The 18,713-nt window shown below is 43.3% G+C and overlaps 2 protein-coding genes across 3 annotated transcripts in view; one reads left to right on the forward strand and one right to left on the reverse strand.

Moving 5' to 3' along the window:
- Positions 1-18,608, forward strand: part of PPP2R5A (protein phosphatase 2 regulatory subunit B'alpha) — a 45,220-nt gene extending 26,612 nt beyond the window's left edge. Inside the window, exons 4-13 of one of the 2 annotated variants that reach the window (XM_080616386.1) lie at positions 2,694-2,786; positions 5,173-5,303; positions 5,408-5,467; positions 6,931-7,039; positions 9,436-9,489; positions 12,956-13,006; positions 13,848-13,967; positions 14,053-14,180; positions 16,299-16,400; positions 17,376-18,608. In XM_080616386.1, the coding sequence (XP_080472512.1) occupies positions 2,694-2,786; positions 5,173-5,303; positions 5,408-5,467; positions 6,931-7,039; positions 9,436-9,489; positions 12,956-13,006; positions 13,848-13,967; positions 14,053-14,180; positions 16,299-16,400; positions 17,376-17,508 (981 nt within the window). In that variant the 3' untranslated portion in view covers positions 17,509-18,608. The remainder of the gene's footprint in view (positions 1-2,693; positions 2,787-5,172; positions 5,304-5,407; positions 5,468-6,930; positions 7,040-9,435; positions 9,490-12,955; positions 13,007-13,847; positions 13,968-14,052; positions 14,181-16,298; positions 16,401-17,375) is intronic. The other variant, XM_080616387.1, reaches the window with a different exon arrangement.
- Positions 1-18,713, reverse strand: part of PACC1 (proton activated chloride channel 1) — a 114,897-nt gene that overhangs the window by 7,227 nt on the left and 88,957 nt on the right. The gene's annotated exons all lie outside the window — the stretch shown is intronic.

The raw sequence follows: 18,713 nt of genomic DNA on the forward strand, positions 1-18,713 counted from the left end.
ATTTAGTATTTCCAATGGTAATGCTTCAGTTAAACTCAAGGAGGTTCAGCATGCCTGTCTTTTATTTTCTGGTTTTAGGTAAAAGCAGCCAGTATCAGCTGTGGATAGAATCCATTCTTGTCTCGTGGAGTCATAGAATGGTTTGGGTTGGAAAGGACCTTAAGAGCATCCAGTTCCACCCGCTGCCACAGACACTAGAGCACACTAGAGCAGGTTGCTCCAAGCCCCTGCATCCAACGTGACCTTGAACACTGCCAGGGATGGGGCAGCCACAGCTTCTCTGGGCACCCTGTGCCAGCGCCTCAGCACCCTCACAGGGAAGAGCTTCTGCCTTAGATCTAACCTGAACTTGCCCTGTTTCAGTTTGAACCCATCACCCCTTGTCCTATCGCTACAGTCCCTGATGAAGAGTCCCTCTCCATCATCCTTGTTAGGCCCCTTGTAGTCTCTAGTGATGGTTGTTACGATTTTAAGTTTGCAAACATCAACATGCAGGAGAAGGGAGAAGCTGACTATCCAGAAGTGGCCATTGCAGCCTGCTTCCTGAAATGCCTGAGGTAAAGCTTCATGGATTTCCCAAGGATTTCCAAAGTTATTGATACCTTTTACCAGCTGTACCTGCTATAGGAGCAGTGGTACTGAGTATCAGGAAGCTTGACAATTCTGTACGCATCAGAACTGCAGAAATACTCCTGCAGCGCACAAAACTTCCCTGTGCTACAGCTCAGAAACTGGATTTTTGAGCATGCTGTTTGAAAGCCCTTTAAGAACAGTAGCAGCAGTCATGATTCTGGACTTGCATGTGTTTCTCTGAAGCATCCAGAAGGTTACTAGTGCATATTTTCCCTTAGTAGAAATGAGACGTGACAGTTTAAGTTGTCATCAAGTATGGAGGATTTTGGATTAGTATTGACTTGTTCTGTTTTATAGACAAGATGTTCCATTGGATGTCATTGTAGTTAATACCTAGACTTGATCTTGGACAGCTAGTCCCAAGATGTTACAGAGCTATGCTTTAACTTAGTTCTGCTTGATATTTATTGCAGTCCCTGTATGTATTTATGGAAAGAAGCCACAATTGTCCTTGCCTCCGCGTGTCCTTTTGGGAAAACAAACCATACCCATTTAGTCTTCACCTGTAAAAGGTGCTCTGTCCCATGACAATTCTGCTGGCTCTGTGTATCCTGTCAGGTTTGAATACATTTCCTCAAGCATGTGTAGGACTGGACAGTGTCCACAGCTCATATTGATACCAGGGTTTGCCCTGACGCGGGTGCAGGACCTTGCACTTGCCCTTGTTGAACCTCATGAGGTTCACATGTGCCCATCTCTCAAGTTTGTCCAGGTCCCTCTGGATCCCATCCCTTCCCTTGGGTGCATCAACTGTACCACTCAGCTTGATGTCACCTGCAAACTTGCTGAGGGTGCACTTGATCCTGCTGTCTGTGCCATTGATGAAGACATGAAGCAGCCATGGGTTCTCTCTTTCTAAGGCAAAGGCTGGAGTATGGTAATACTTAGAAATATGTTATTAGATTGTCTATTACCAAGCTTGTAAAAAATTGTCCTATGTTGTCTCTTGTGCAACTAGTGTGTTTATGCACAAGAAGACAAATTAAGGCTGTCCAGGGAAGCTTGGGTTTTAGCACAGTATTGTTACATGAAATCTGTATACATGTAAACTGCTGATGTGAAAAGCTCTGGTTACAGTCTGTCAGAGGGAAGAAATAGTGAAGGGGGAACTTGTTTCTGAGCTTCTGCTTTGCAGGTACAGCAATACCCTCCTTGAGGCTACGTGTAAGTAACTCACCTCAAATGTTCTAGATAAAAAGTACCTGTTGTCAAGCACTTTTCTCAGGTGAACTTCATAATCCTGAATTACTCAGTTTAGTAAGTACTCAGAGTGTTAACAGTTCAGATACCTGCCTGTGGGTATGACCTCTCAATTGTAGTACATTGATAAACCCCAAAATATGGGATTTGTGCTCTGGCTTCTTCTTGCCTCTCTGTGCTACCTCAGGCCCTCACTAGCACTCTCTCCTGTCTCTTTTTCCATCTGTGGGTATCGTGGTTTCATAGCAAATGGGGACTTGAACTTGATAGACATAATATACTACAGAATATGAAGGTCCTGTTGTTTGACTTGAGTGTCCAGGATATAGAAACCTAATGTTGAGCCAGACTCTTCAGTTTCTGTGTATTCATTCAGCTTTTTAATGACTTTTAATTTTTGGAGTTTTCAGCTGTAACTTAATTTCAGGAATACTGAGCAGATTTTTCTTACGTGTTTAAGGAATTTCGTGGTGTTGGAACATTTAATTTTACCTTCAGTGCTGTAAAGTGTTTGGTAACTTATTTCTACAAAATAGATTCTTAATATAGAAGGAAATGTGAATTTATGGAATATGAAACAACTGTGGAATAGTTAAACTTGCTTTTTGTCTAATAGTGATATTTTCAGTCAATTATTTACTAAACTTTGATTCTTCTGGGAATTAGTGTTCTTGCTACTTACTGTAACTGTTTTGGTAAGTTCCAGTAAAGGCTGTGATTAAGCAGTGATGTGTCAGGCTTCGGTTTCCCTTTGGACCTTTTAAGCCTGTGAATAGCCCCACTGACACTGTGATGGTGGGCCTGAGGTCTGTGTTACTGTGCACTTCCTAACTTGAGACTCTTCATTTTGATGTTTGTAGTTGGTGTATGAATTCTTCCTGAGGTTTTTGGAGAGCCCGGATTTTCAGCCTAGCATTGCAAAGCGGTATATTGACCAGAAGTTTGTACAGCAGGTAAGCACAGAGTTTTCCCACCCCCAGAGTTAAAGATCACCTCTACAGCTTAACTTACCAGATGGACTGTACAGACAAGGAGAATGTTAGAATCATACAATCACGGAATGGTTTGGGTTGGGAAAGACCTTAAGATCATCCAGTTCCAACCCCTGCCATGGGGCAGCTATGTCTCACACTAGAGCAGGTTGCTCCAAGCCACACCCAACCTGGCCTTGAATGCTGCCAGGGATGGGGCAACCACAGCTTCTCTGGGGGCACCCTGTGCCAGCGCCTCAGCACCCTCACAGGGAAGAGCTTCTGCCTTAGATCTAACCTGAACTTGCCCTCTTTCAGTTTGAACCCATCACCCCTTGTCCTATCGCTGCAGTCCCTCTCCAGCATCCTTGTAGCCCCCTTCAGACACTGGAAGCTGCTCTGAGGTCTCCACGCAGCTTCTCTTCTCCAGGCTGAACAGCCCCAGTGTTCTCATCCTGTCTGCATACGGGAGATGCTCCAGCCCCTGATCATCCTCGTGGCCTCGTCTGGACTTGTTCCAACAGCTCCATGTCCTTGTGCTTTCCTTATGAAAGTGGAGCTTTCATGCTGACACAGGGTTAAATCTTAGTTGTTGCAGTAGTGGTTTCTGCCAAGCACCACGTAAACAGCACATCATACCACACAGGCGAGATGTAATTATTGGCTTCAGAAACACTTTGTCTTCAACTATCAACCTTAGTGCTTTGCAATGCAAGATAGTTGTAATTCGGAGATAAAGGTTGTGTTCTTAATGATTTGTAACTTCCAGTCAAATCAGCAATGTGCTAATTGAATTTTTGTAGTGCTTTTATGTTTGCTTTGTCATAGATTTATCATGCAAAAACCTCATGTACTTATTGGACATGAAATGTGTTCCAACATCTGCTAACTTGTGACTAGATAGCATCATTCTCTTTACTATTGTGTGTTAACCAAAGAAGGAAAATCAAGGAAGAAAGTACACAGGAAAGTCATGTTTTACCTTGCACAGTAATTATGAGCTGGAAAGTGAAGTGAGATTTCATATTAAATACAACTTCTCAGGGAATTGGGCTGTAAAATACCATAACCAACTTTTGTCCAGGGTTACTCAGGGGGGATTTTCTTTTACCATGTCAAAATGTTTGTTAAGGAGAAGCTCAGTGTCTGCAGTGAGTGGTGGCAGGCCAGCACAGCACTGCAATGAAGAGTACAAACATAGATGGACTCTTTCCCTCCCCTCCTTCAGTGGCTGCATTTAATTTCCACTTACTTGGTTTTGCTGTTTCTGGTTAGAGGTGTTTCCTTCTCCTCTGTTTTGTTCAACTTTCCCACAAAAACTTAGGCCTGAAGCTGCTGCTGAACTTTTGGCTGTGGGTGTCCAATATTGACCTGTGGCTCTTAAAAGTCCCATTGCAGTGTTTCAATTCCTGACCTTTCACTTGATCTTTCTGTATAGTACAAGACTGACAATGCAATGAACTGAGATACCTATCTATCTATAGGTATATAGATATATGAGGGGGGGAAAGAAGTGTAGTAGTGACCTTGAGAAATTGCTTCTAAATATCAAAATGAGCCTGAACAAAGTTCCTGAACAACTGTTCCCAGTCCCTTCTGCTGCTTGCTGTAGGCATACCTGAGCCCACAGATCCACCCTGAGCAGAGGCTGAGGACTGCTTGAGATAAGTTACTAACCTGTGTAGTGCAGATAGTGTTTCTGAACATGCTCTTACTTGGATCCACAGGGGAAATGAAATCACTACAATAATGGTCTGTAGTGGGATGGGAATATCTTTTGATGTCTTCAAGAGTGTATGGCCTTTCCTTGGCAAACTTTCTACAAGAAAACAATGGGTGGGAAATCTTCCTAGCTGCTTGTGGCATTTAGTCTGTATTAACAGAGAACTGGTTAATAGTTGTGGATCTTATGCTTCTTTCACGACCCCCTCCATATTAAATTATTAATTGTGACATTTCTCGTAGGGGAATGGTTTTGCTTAGCCTTCAAGACAAGTGGTGTTTTGAGATGAGCAGTACCACAGACTTGGTTCACTTTGATTTCTTTAAGACCAAATGTAAACCACTTCCCCTAAGGTTTAATAATCTTGTTCTTAATTTTCCTTTTGATAGTGTAATAGTTGTTGGAATTGCTTTGTCTGTTGTATACAGGCTTCTGAAGGGAAGGAAGCTGCTGGTTGCCTTCTTTTTCAATATAAGCAGCTTTATTAAAAATCTAACTTTGAAGATATATTGACCCTAAAATGATTTTAGGTTAAACTGATTCTTCTAATGCCAACTTGTAAATGAAAGTTAATACTTGAGTTGGTTATAACATAACAAAATTGAAGTCCTTCAGAAGTAATACATCTCAGTTTCATATTTCAAGTTGTTGGAGCTCTTCGATAGTGAAGACCCACGAGAACGTGATTTCCTAAAGACAGTTCTTCATCGAATCTATGGGAAATTCCTCGGTTTAAGAGCATTCATCAGGAAACAGATCAACAACATTTTCCTCAGGTATGCTGTGTGTTTGTGTGACTAGGTTGAGGAATATTGCATCTTGCCTTTATGGTTTCTTTGGGATCTCTGATCCTCTGTTTTGATGTCTCTTTTTGTAACAGGTTTATATATGAAACAGAGCACTTCAATGGTGTTGCTGAACTCCTTGAGATATTAGGAAGGTAAGTTCGATCTGGCAAATACAAAACATTGTGGGTGTTTGCTTCTGCTTTCTTGATTTGGGAATGGAGGGGAAGAGGAATACTACAGTAACGAGTAATGAAGTGCAGTCACTGATCTAATACTGTGTCTGGGTTACCATGTGAATATAAAATGAAGGTATAGAGTATAAATTACTCTGGTTTGGTGCAAGTTTTACAGATGACTGGCAAAATATTTCTCACGGCTCCTTGTTTGTCAGGAATATCTACTCTTCCTTGTCTTGTATATAGAATGAGAGAATAGTTAGGGTTGGAAAGGACCTTAAGATCACCCAGTTTGAACTCCCCTTGTTCTTGTATTCCAAAAATGAATGTTAACTTTTGTTCTTATACTGAATTGTAGAATCATAGAATAGTTTGGTCTGGAAAGGACCTTAAGATCATCTAGTTCCAAACCCCCTGCCATGGACAGGGACACCTCACACTAAACCATGTCACCCAGGGCTTTGTCCAGCCTGGCCTTGAACACTGCCAGGGATGGAGCATTCACAACCTCCCTGGGCAACCCATTCCAGTGCCTCACCACCCTCACAGTAAAGAATGAAATGCCTTAATCTTCAGCAGGTTGATTTTCTTTCAATTCTGTTCAGGAAAGCCTTGTAAGTGCTGGGGGGTGGGGGGGTTGAGTTATCTTCTTTTGACATTATTTCACGAATACAAATCTTTACCTTTGAAGGTTTTTATGGTAATATTTTACTGTGTTTCCACAACTGGCACACACATTTTACAGTAGAAAACTTTATTACTGGTCTAACTGAAAATCCAACCATTGTGAAACAAATCCAGCCAAAATCCAACCGATTTGTTGTGGAACAAATTGTCATGAAAAGCAAATGAAAGGAATTCCATTGTTTTCTCAGATTTATCTAAGATGTAGGGAGAACAGAAACCCCAACCCCTTCCTGAAGGATTTTTGCTCAACTCTTAGAAATGAGATTACTGAATCAATGAGAACTCTTGAATGTTGTTTTTGGAGGGGAGGGCTTTTCAATAGCCTCAAACTGCACTGTTAAAATAGTTCCAAACCATATGCCACAATGTCTCTTTCTCTGCAAGTGGCTTGTGGTTGTGGGTGGAATGGGTCAGCTTCCTCATGCATCTGTCTCAGGTTTACAGTTAGACAGCAAGGCTTACTGTGGATGGTTTTACTTAGTCAAGGTCCCAATCAAAATGCTTCAGCTCATCTAATGAGTATTATTTGATTCCTGCTATGATTCTTGGGTATTCCTACTAAAACTCTAAACTCTCATGATACCAACACTTCAAAGGTTATGCATATGTAGAGCTATTTTATGGCTTCAAAGTAACCAGGTTTAGAAACAGAATCAGAAATGGGACGTCTCTTGAACCGACATAAATTCTTTTGACTTGCTGGGAAAAACAGGTTTTCATCAAAAATAAACCCTGCTTATTCCTGTTTTCAGTATTATCAATGGCTTTGCACTGCCACTGAAAGCAGAACACAAACAGTTCCTTATGAAAGTTCTGATTCCCATGCATACTGCAAAGGGATTAGCTTTGTTTCATGCACAGGTAAGCTTTTGCCTATTTTTATGAGTTGGGGGGGGTGGGGGTGTATTTGCATTTGAAACTAGGGAAATCTGAATGTGTTGTTCTGTCAATATCCCCAAATATCTGCAAATTTGGTCACTCTTAAAAAATATAATTTGACAGATCTTATGTCTAAATGTTACTTTTGAGATAATATTTAGCATATATTAAAAGTGAAAGAATGTAACAGTGAGTCAAAGTCACGTCAACTGAAGTGAGAGGCTTTTCTGCTTGCTTGTCTCGTCACACTTTGAGCCTCATTTAATCCCAGGACCTTGTGCTGTTACCAGTTCCTTTATGTAACCTAAATGCTGTGCATAAAGGAACCTTGAGGATGGCCAGGTACGTACTTCAGAAGTGCTTTTGTATTTCTAAAGCCATACCAGTGACAGGGAAGGGAGGAGAATGTTGGATATAAATGGCAGAGATGTCTAATAGCTCTCTGGATCAATCCAGCTAGGAATTATGTAGATCCTGACACACTGTCAGAATGCTGCAGTTCATTTGCCTTCCATTCTTATACTCGCACAGACATTCAGCTTTTTGAGGAACAACGTGTGTCCTTTCCAGACATATGGCACTTGAGTATTGAATCCATTTGATGCAGACTTGCAGTTCTGCTGTGGCTAATTAAAAACTTGCTTTGTTAACTTAACTCACTAATACAGCTCCTTATAGGCTAATGATATAAGGAAATGAGTTCCTAATTAAAGCAAAGTCATTATGACTGTAGAGTTACAAACAGGATTGAGTCAGAGCTCAAGTTAATTCCTGATTCTCCTATAAAGTTTTAAGTTAATTAAATCACTTGTCTTTGTGGCTTATTGTGCAGTAGGCTGCTCCATTGAATGAATCGGTGATATGGAAGGGACCAGTGGCTTGCCAAAGGGCCTCTCACTGGCAGATCAGTACAGCAAGCTGGCCTCTTTGCTGTGGTGTGTTTAACATCACGTTATGTTCATCACTACCTGAAAGAGTCCTATTAATTCAGATGTACTGCATGTACCCAAAGTAACATTTGGTTTGCTGACCAGGCTATGCCCCCCCTGCCTTCATAAAGTGCTATTGCTCCATGCAGTTTCAGCACTGGGTGTTTCTGGGTTTGTATTATCCTGGAGGTGGAGACCAGCATCACATCAGCTTTGCAGGCAGGGGTGGTCTGGTTGCTTTGTAGGGGACAGGTTTAGCCTATTCTCAAAAGTTAAAGCCTTAAAGCTGAATTAAGCTTGAGTCTTTGTGTCTGTGAACAATAGAGCATTACTGCACAATACATGGAATGGGATTTTATGAGATTAAAGTGTGACATTTACTATTTGTTCAAGCTACATGTATGCATCCTTAGCCTGAGGGTAACAGCAATAAATTAGACCTGTTGTACTTCTAGAATTGTAATTATCAGCTTTGGGATAACAGAGTAAAAAAAGAAAGAAAGGTGATGCTTGAATTCAAGTATAGCAATGTCAGTGTAATACATGGCCATAACCTTTGTGCTTCATACTGTGCGATGAAAAAGACTGTGACTTCTTAAACTCAGTCTTAATGGAATCTGGCATTGTAACTACTTCAGTGATAGGATTCGTGTATAGTTTGTGTACTGGGCAGAGCTATGGTTGTTTAGTTACTTGACTATGTGCTGAGTAACTAAACAAGAATTAGATAACACAATATCACACTTTGGCCTAAGAAGACTTTCCTGGACAGGACTCACAAGAGGCCGGGAGAGCGTGCTGGGAACTTGATGACATTTTGCTTCCCCTCCTTCAGACACTCTTCATGGGTGTTTGTTGCTGGCCATTGCTCAGGACAGGCTGCTGGGCTGCTCATCTCTTGTGGCCATGCAACACCTTCCAATGCTGTTGCCTGTAATCTCACTGCTGACTGTTGTGTGCTGGACGTGTCTAGTACTCGAGCAATGTGTGCTCAGTCAAACCTGTTATAAAACTTCCTTTTTTGATTCAAAATACCACCTTTTTTATCTTGGTATAGATGTTTGAAATTACAGTTTTGTAATGTTAATACAGGAAATATATCTTACTGTATATATTTAATATGTTGAGGGAAAGTCTGTCTGGATACTGGATTTGAGTTGGGGGAATATCTGTCAAGCTTAAAAGTGATTTTCTTCCAGGGTGTGGGGAGTGAGGGGAAAAGAAAGCAAGGGTTTTGGTATGCAGGGAGCTTTAGTAAGATAGAGCAGGCCTGTATATCTTGCTGCTTTAACTGCTGTTCTGTTTAGTTCTGTTCTGTGGTGGGGTTTGGGTTGGGTCCCCCTTTGCCCCGATCTTAAGTGCTTCCATTATAAGCTGTGATATTTAGTTATGCTGCAATGTCTAAACAGTGTCTGTTTAAACTAACTACTCATCTGCCTTCCATTCCAGCTCGCCTATTGTGTTGTACAGTTCCTGGAAAAAGATACAACTTTAACAGAGCCTGTAAGTGTGCTTTTCAGTTCGATGGCTTTCTATTTTTACTTTCACCTAAATATTGCAGTGTAAGTTGCTGCAGTTGCAGAGCAGTGCTGCCTGTGCTGCCTTTGTGAGCCAGAGCCATTTGAGGGGATGTTTTTACTCTAGAACGGGGTTTGAAAGGGTAGTTACCTCTTAACCTGTGACCAAGATAGGGCACAAATGTAACTCGATGTTCAAACCACTGCTATCATGCAGATCACCTCGTATGAGAAAGCCTGTAACAACTGTCTTCCTTCCTGGTAACAACTAGAATCCCAGTATTTTTGGTGCTGGTGGCTTGTGACCATCCACTGCATGAAGCTGAAATATTTTAGAGAATAAACAATCCCAAAATAAAAGATGGAAAGAAAAACAACACTTCATTTAGGCAGGAAGGACTCTGAAATTCTGAATGTTCCTATGCTGTCCCTTCAGTTCCTGGGTGCCTCTCAGCAGCTGTACAGGTGCTTCAGGCTCTTGCCAGGCTCAATCTCTGTGATCCACACTGACAGCTCAGCTCAAAGGGGTTTGCAGCACTTCTTTGAGCTGGGGCTTTGGCAATGCCTGCAAAGAAGAGCGCAGGCTTGGGGCAGTGCAGCAGCTCATGGGGACAAGGGCTGATGTCAGACCAGCCCCAACAGAAACTGGGTTTAGTTGGGCACTTGGAAACCTTTCCGTTAGGGGTATGCTGATGTTTAAATCCTTTGATAAGTTGATATTTAAATCCCTTTTTGTAACAGGAAAATGAAAAGCTTACGCTTTTCAGCATAAGAAAAAGAAGATGAACAGTGCGCATCTTCACTGGCATTGCAGTGAAAGCTTGTTTTCTGCACAGCCATTAACCATAGAATGGTTTGGGTTGGAAAGGACCTTAAAGCTCCTCCAGTTCCAACCCCCTGCGATGGGCAGGGACACCTCACACTAGAGCAGGTTGCTCCAAGCCCCTGTGTCCAACCTGGCCTTGAACACTGCCAGGGATGGGGCAGCCACAGCTTCTCTGGGCACCCTGTGCCAGCGCCTCAGCACCCTCACAGGGAAGAGCTTCTGCCTAAGAGCTCATCTCAATCTCCCCTTTCAGTTTGAAGTGGTTTCCCCTTTTCCTATCCCTATCAGAAAAGTTGCTCTGTAGGTGGTGGAAGGTGGCTGACCTGACTGTAAATGTGCCTTGCCTCCTTGAAGCACTTTCTTTCCCCCTGCACTGCAGTGTTGTTAGCTACAGTGGTCAATAAGCTTAATTTGTTGGATAGGGCAAGGAGAAGGGAATTGTGTAAGCCTTATTCCTTAAGCCAAGTGATCAAACCACCCAGGCATCTTGACAGCTGACATGTGAGCAGAAAATGGGCAGTATTACATGGAGACCTGTGAGATTGAATGAACTGATCCGAATTCACAGAGCTGTGATGCAGGATCCAAGCCCATTTGACAGTGAAGAAGGCAGTGCTTTTGAAACAGGAGTGCCATGGTGCAATTCTGAGGCTCCATCTGGATGATACAGGTGGTTCTGGCTGCCTCTTGATCATTAAAGATAAATTCAGACCCGGGAAGGTTAACTCACTGCAGAGTCACTGCCCTTGCTTGCTTTGGCCATTACTCTGAGCAGAACTGGCTTTATAAAGGAATAGAAGTTGGTCAGATGAGAAAGCAAAGCTCAGACTTTCTGCAGTGCTTGAAAAGCCAATGTTACATCTTGGGGCAACTGATGAGAGAGCATCTGGAAGTTTTTCTTTGGCTTTAGGTCAAGGGATATTTTAAGAAGCTCATCAGAGGCTGCCTTCACAAGTACCTTCCTGTTATTTTTCTGGCAGGGATTGTCACTCTGGGTCAATTTAGAGGACATTCAGTGCACGCTCTTGTAGCTATGGAAGGCTGCCTTAGGTCAGTCCTGATGCTTGCCGAGAAGCAAGCTCCCTTTCTTTGACAAGAAGAGTTACCTAACCCTGCTCAGTGCAGTGGCCTTTACATTGAAGGAATCGGGCTAACCATGTGGTTCTTGTACATAAGGTTTCTAGGCAGTGCCTACTGGTGTAAGTCACTTTGTGAGCTCAGGAAAGAACATTAAACTTAGGAGTTCTGTGTAGTACGAGCAGCAAGATCTCAGCCCCGCATTCATGTTGAATGTTCCTTTGAATACAATCTTTGAACCTAAATGAACATATACAAGCTTTTTAATATGAAGGCATAGTCAAGCTGGAAGCTGATACCCTCTCTGAGGAGCAAGGAGTAAGTATCTTGTTGAGGTCTGCCCTCTTATACTCTGATCATGTTATTGAGAGTATGAGTCTCTGTAGCTAAGTATATTCAGCACTCTTACAATAACAAGTGCTGGAGACTGGACTCTTCCAGCAGTCTCAGTTTTATGCTTTCAAGAGCAGTAAATTCATGTTCCAGTTGGGGTGTTTGGTGGCTTCTCACAGCTTTTCTTTGGCAAATGTGCTTGTCTGAAGTTTTTTGGCTTGCTTTCATTGTAAGGGGTGGAGTGTTGGCAGAATGAGCTATGGTACCTGTAAATGTTGGGCTTTGTTCTTGAAAAACACAAGATCTCAGTCATATATCCCAGAGTCATTCTGTTACCAGCTAACCAACAGTGCAATGGCCCTAGGTTTAAAGTGGATTTACACAGACTGCTTCAGGTCATGACTCCAGAGAAACAAATGTGATTCATTTATAGAAGTGAATGAGTGAAGGCTTGCCCCATCAGGTGACAGCAGTGAAATGGGGGAGCTTCACATTTCTCCTCCCCTTCACAAAGGCAAAGATGTCACCCTTGGGGTTGATTGCTCCTGCATCAGGCACTGGGGTTGGCATTGCAGCTGCCTGCACCATTCAGCCAGCCGGATAGAACTGCCTGGTCCAGGCTCATCTCTGGAAAGCCACCTTGACAGTACACAGAGTTGTGAATAGAACAGCTGGGAGCTGGGGAAAAACATCAACATGGCAAAAAGCAGCACCCTCACAGGGAAGAGCTTCTGCCTTAGATCTAACCTGAACTTGCCCTCTTTCAGTTTGAACCCATCACCCCTTGTCCTATCGCTGCAGTCCCTGATGAAGAGTCCCTCTCCAGCATCCTTGTAGCCCCCTTCAGACACTGGAAGCTGCTCTGAGGTCTCCACGCAGCTTCTCTTCTCCAGGCTGAACAGCCCCAATGTTCTCAGCCTGTCTCCATATGGGAGGTGCTGCAGCCTAAGGGATGGAGTGTGACCAGATAATCAAAGACTTGTGAAGTGATCAGGGTCTAAATTACCCTGATAACTGAAACCTGATGAATATGAAATGAGACAGCACAGTATTTGTTTTCAGTGGAGCTACATTTACCTGTATTCAGTTTTCATTCAACTTCTGGGTAAAGAAAAGAGGAAAACCAGACTTTTGGGGTGTTTTTTTCTGTTTTGTTTGAATCTTCTCTGATATGTCACAGAAACTTGTTCTGCTTTAACTTGTGTTTTTAATGTAGGTCATCAGAGGACTGCTGAAATTTTGGCCAAAAACGTGCAGTCAGAAAGAGGTTGGTTCTGTCTCCTGTTTCTGGTGGTGTGGTGCCTGCTGTGTTGTGCAGGGCAGTGGGGCAGGGGCAGGTACCTCTGCTCTGCTTCCCAGGGGCCCCTGCGGCAATCTTGCTCTTCCTGGAGCTTCTTGAGGTGTTGTCACGTTAACTCAGTGTAGGCTTTTTGTATGTCTGTTCTTAATGTGGTGTTACCATGTTCCACCAGATTATTGGTTGTACTCTAACAAAGATATCCTATAGAGAAACTATTCTGATGTAAGAAGTCTCTTATTAGGTAAAGAGCAGGTTGGAGGTAGTCACTTGCAATGTGACACTGATGCAGCACTTGAGATAGCAGGTGTCTGGTGAAGAATGCATGTTCTTTTTCCATAGTACAAGCACAGCTTTCAATGGTGTTGGGAAATTCTTCTTTTCTGCTCTCTTCTATGTAGTCAAAATGAGTCTGAAGATCAGGAGTTTGATTGATGCCACCAGCTCCCACCCCCTGACAGCTCTTTAAGAGCAGGGTCCCTTAATGCCATTGTCCCTCTTTATGTGAGTGTTCATGAAGTCTCCTGTGGCACCCACCTGGTTCTGGTTGTAATTTAAACCTGGAATGAGCTATTTCTCACTTGCTAAGCCCCTTTGGAGACCTCTGGTGACAGAAATCCCTGCAGCCAGGCCTGAAGACATCAAATGCTGCTCTTCCAGGCTGCACAGAGCCTGTGGCTCTGGCACACACAGTTACAGCATCCTTGGCAGGATTCCTGAGTTGATGTATGAGCTGTTTGGCTTCGTTCTGTTGACAGAGGTGATATAAAACACTCTCATGCTTTTTGATGTCTTTCTTTTATACCAACAGGTCATGTTTTTAGGTGAAATTGAAGAAATCTTAGATGTAATAGAACCGACACAGTTCAAAAAGATAGAAGAGCCTTTATTTAAGCAAATATCCAAGTGTGTGTCAAGTTCCCATTTTCAGGTAAAAAAAAGAGTATTAAAAGCAAAAGAAGAACTTGCAGTAACTCATCTTTTGTGGCTGCTGACCCCTAAACTTCGTGTTTCAGGTTGCGGAAAGAGCTTTGTACTTCTGGAATAATGAATACATCCTCAGCCTGATCGAGGAGAACATTGATAAAATCCTACCCATTATGTTTGGCAGTTTGTACAAGATTTCCAAAGAACACTGGAATCCGTATGTAATGTTTAACTCCAGCTGTGGTACCATAAATCAGTTGGCTGCTGGGTTGGGTTTGGCTGAGAAACTTGCAAATGTGACTTTGTTTTGACTTAAATCAGATGAGCTCACTGAGATGAAGGGTGTTAAATAGTTTTGGCAATGGCATGTGTTCTCTATTCTGCGATGTTATGGAGACCTGGAATTTACTGGGAAACTATGAGGAAATGGGATGCTGCTCTTCATCCTGTAATCACATTTAGTCTTACACCTTAATGAAAAATGCAAATTACTATTACTTAGACCAAAATCATCTCCAAAGGATGTTTCTGCTGTATTTATGCTTTGCTGTCCTTTCCTACTTCAGTTCAACAAAATCCTGTCAGTGTCTCCATAAGAAGTTATTGCTGACCAGTGGGATAAGAAGGGGGCAGGATACACACAGAGAACAGCAATGCCTACCACTATAAAGGGTGCTAGTGAGAAAGGAGTGACTGCTTCACCTTACATTTAATGGCAGAAGTTAACTACTAGTAATTTTGTATCGTGTTTGAAAGAAGCAGTAATCTCACTGAAATACTAAAGAGCAAGTTTGCTCCTGTCCAGCATCCTGCATTGAGCTGCAAGTCAATTTGCAGGAGGTAAAGCTCATACAAAGGTCGTATGAACTCATAAAGCTCATATAAAGCTCAAAAGCCAGGGTAGACAGGTACTCCCACAACTCCAAAGTGAACCTGGTGCCCTGCTTTAAGCCCTTGGAGGCTCTGAAGTCATTCTGGATCTATGCAGGTGATGTGTGTAGCTGCACATGTATCAGCTAGGCCTGAATATAAACGAGTTCTTGGAGCATTGATAATACTTGGGATCTCAACAAATGTGAAGGATGTCCCTCTTTTTCCTGACTGCAGATGGAAGTTGCTCTTTATGAAGGAAGTAGGAGACCTAGGATCATAGTGTATGTTGAGGATGAGGAAGTTTGGGGAAGAAAGTCTGGGGTTTAATCTGTTTTGGAGGGCAGAGAAACATGCTCCTATCTCTCTGTCTGATATGGCCTTAGCCACTGGCTCAAAATCAAGCTTTTTCCTCAGAAAGCCAACACTCTGAGTAAGTTTTGTCTTCAAACCACGTGAAAGCCAGTATTCAAAGCAAGTCAAGCCAGGAAAGGTATGTGGCTGGGCTCAGCGCAGAGGTGTGCTCTGAATGAGGGTAAGGCCTCTGATGTGCAGCTGGGAGATTTCGTAGTGCCACAGCGGACAGAGAGCATGGAAAAGGCAAACTTGGACCTCTGGCTGCTTCTTTAGGTGATTCTTTCACGTATTTCTCAAGGCTTCCCTGCTCCACAGCCTTGCACTCAATGCTGCTGATGCAAGTGAACTGCTGGCGAGGGAAAAGATGGGAAGACTCTTGTCTCTTTTCATCAGTGTTAAGCTTAATGCTGGGCACCTTCTTCATTGCTATTTGATTGCTGGTTTTGCATCTCTGTGTAACTGAGTGTGGATTTACAGGAGATAACCACCACAATATTGAAGGTAATTTACTGAAATACAAATGCTTTCACACAAGAAGATTAATACCCAAGGTGGAAATACGGACAGCCATGCAGGACACAGCCACTATTGCTCAAGCTGTTTAGTTTAAGGAAAGTCCTGAGAACCAATATCCAATGGTCTCCATTCAGTTCCTTAATGCAGAGCTCCTTGCTGCCCAGAAACCCTTTTAGTGACTGTGTGAAAGCACGCACCTGTGGTCCCTCTGCCCAGGCCTGGCGCTGTGAGCCAGGAGTTTGATTTTTCTGGACTCTCATATTTCATTACTCAAATCCTATAAAATAGTTGTTAAAACCTGGTTTAAATGTTAATGTAATTGAATGGCTTCATAGCGCAGCCACAGCACTGGCAATTACACCCTGTGCAGTGACAAGAATCAGGATTTTAAGGTTAAACAGAGCATGTTTAAATGTGCAACTTGTTAATTTCCAGAGGAAGTGATGGTTGAGGATTTTGTGTCAGAAATTCACTGATCTTTCAGTGGAATCTTCCATAGGAAGCTCAGCGTCCAAAACAGAAACTGAGCACTTGTTTACCGAAGCGCATCTTGTGTTGAGTCATGCTCATGGTCGTGTTCCTTCTGTTGCAGAACCATCGTGGCACTGGTGTACAACGTGCTGAAAACCCTGATGGAAATGAATGGCAAGCTTTTTGACGAACTCACCAGCTCATATAAGGCAGAAAGACAAAGGTATTGACCAGTGCTTCCAAACATGTGTTGATGAAAAGAAACAGAGCTTACCTGGTGTGGCTGGGGCGGTTCTGATGTGGAGCTGCCCAGCAGTGGGAGGTTACAGCAGGCAGGGCCCAGCTTGTCCTGCACGGGGGCAAGGAGCCCACCCTCCCTTAAGGGGTCAAACCAGGCTTGGCTGTTAGGGGCTGCTGTTAGGGGCTGCCTGGTGCTGGGTCTGCTGCTCTTGGGGGTGTTTGGCTGAGAACAGCTGAGCTGGAGAATACTTCATAGCTCAAACTCCTCCCTCACCCTGCTGACCTGCTGTTGGAGTAGGGAGGTGGGGTGCTGGGTGTCCTAGGCCAGCTGGGGCAGCATGCTCTGTGTCCTGGCAGTAGCTGTGCTTCTCTCCCCCAAGGATGTGTAGTCCCTTCATTAATTTGCATGTAAAGAACCTCCTTAGGCTTGCAGTTGTTTGTGCAGAGCCACACTACAGCAGTTCTGTGGGCTTGCTGGAGCAAAGTTAGAGTTTTGCCACTAACTGTTACCAGTTCATGCACTCACTTTTTAACAGAGGAAACTGTAACTGCCACTAAAAAGAGCTTTGGAGAAAACCAGGAGGAATTATGGGCCTGCAAGGATGCTGGAGAGGGACTCTTCATCAGGGACTACAGTGATAGGACAAGGGGTGATGGGTTCAAACTGAAACAGGGCAAGTTCAGGTTAGATCTAAGGCAGAAGCTCTTCCCTGTGAGGGTGCTGAGGCGCTGGCACAGGGTGCCCAGAGAAGCTGTGGCTGCCCCATCCCTGGCAGTGTTCAAGGCCAGGTTGGACAGGCCTTGGGATACAAGGTCTAGTGTGGGGGTTAGAGCTGGATGATGTTAAGGTCTTTTCCAACCCAAACCATTCTATGAGATGTGAATCGTGGGGTTTAAGTAACTTTGTCTCCACATGGCACTTCAGGCACATCTGAAACTGATCCCTTGCTCTTTGCAGAGAGAAAAAGAAAGAGTTGGAACGTGAAGAGCTGTGGAGAAAGCTGGAGGAGTTAAAGCTGAAGAAGGCGATGGCAGAGAAGCAGAACAGCTCCCACACCATGCTCAATGCACACAGCACAAGTGCCAAGTAACAGAGCTGGGTGCCCCTGCTCGGCAGACACACACTTTTTGTACCCTTTTGAGATACGTAAGGATTTGCAAGAGAAACCTCATCAGTATAACAGCAGCAGCCACTTTTATTTCCCTCTGGCAAATGTAAAGATCTGAGTTTCAATACAGCAGTTAAGTGATGTCATACCACAGCATATTGTAAACCTGTCTGATTATCGGTATCCTGTCACCTCCAACGTTTCCTAGGCCTGAATTAGCATCCTTTAATGAGTGAAATTCTTCCGGGAGTGGTGAGAATTATGACTTGAATTTCTGATTGTGTTGCACATAGGTGGTAGAGTTTGCTCTGTACACATTTTTCCTTGTTTTCTATGTGCTTTTCACATCGCTGCATACTTTGGTTAAGACGATAGAAAAGGCTTCTAGTTGTGCTGTATTTTCTCAAATAAAACCAAGGTACGTTACCAGTAACTTGAGATGTTCGGTATGTGCCCCTGGCAGCGGCAGCAGCAGCAGGAGCTGGGATATGGCGCTGTCCTTGAAGTCCTGACTGGATTTGGATCCAGATCTATTTAGTGCTCATGTTAGAATGAGGCAAGGTAAGGAGGGAAGGTCAACTACAGCAGGTTCAGTGTCCATGTGACTAAGCTCCCCCTTGGTGAGTGCCTCCACTCCATTCTTGCTGCCTTCTGGCCCTGGGCTACTTAAGAGATTTCCTCCTGCTACAGCTGAGGATGGAGCTTCTCCTAGAGCCCATCAATGATGCTCCTCATCAGCCCGAGGATGCCCTGCGGAGTGGTGCTCTGGGATGGTTCTGTATTGGGTTTAGCATCTCATGGACTGAAGAATGAGACCAAAATTTGGATTATTAATTCTTTTTTTAGTAAGGAGGGAAGGATGTCAATAAACAGTTCCTTGTTTTCTTTCAAGAAAATGCAGTCTGTTTCTTACCAGTGGAAAGCTGACAATAGAAGTCTTGTCTGTTTACTTGATCAAGTATTTTTCACATCTTTTATCAGAGTACCATTCCAATCTCTTCAATTGCAGTTGTGTGGAAAACTTTTGTAATGAAAGACCTTTGGGGAATTGAGCAGCATTCAATAAAGTCTTTATGTTTGTATTTAGTGCTGTACATCATATCTTTGTGTTCATAAAGACCAGGAGACTTAGAAGGGCTTTCACAAAGCACCTTTTAACCACCCAAGTCTCTGAATGATCTGTGGAG

This window comes from Psittacula echo, assembly GCF_963264785.1.
Source record: "Psittacula echo genome assembly, chromosome: 4".
NCBI classification, from domain to species: domain Eukaryota; kingdom Metazoa; phylum Chordata; class Aves; order Psittaciformes; family Psittacidae; genus Psittacula; species Psittacula echo.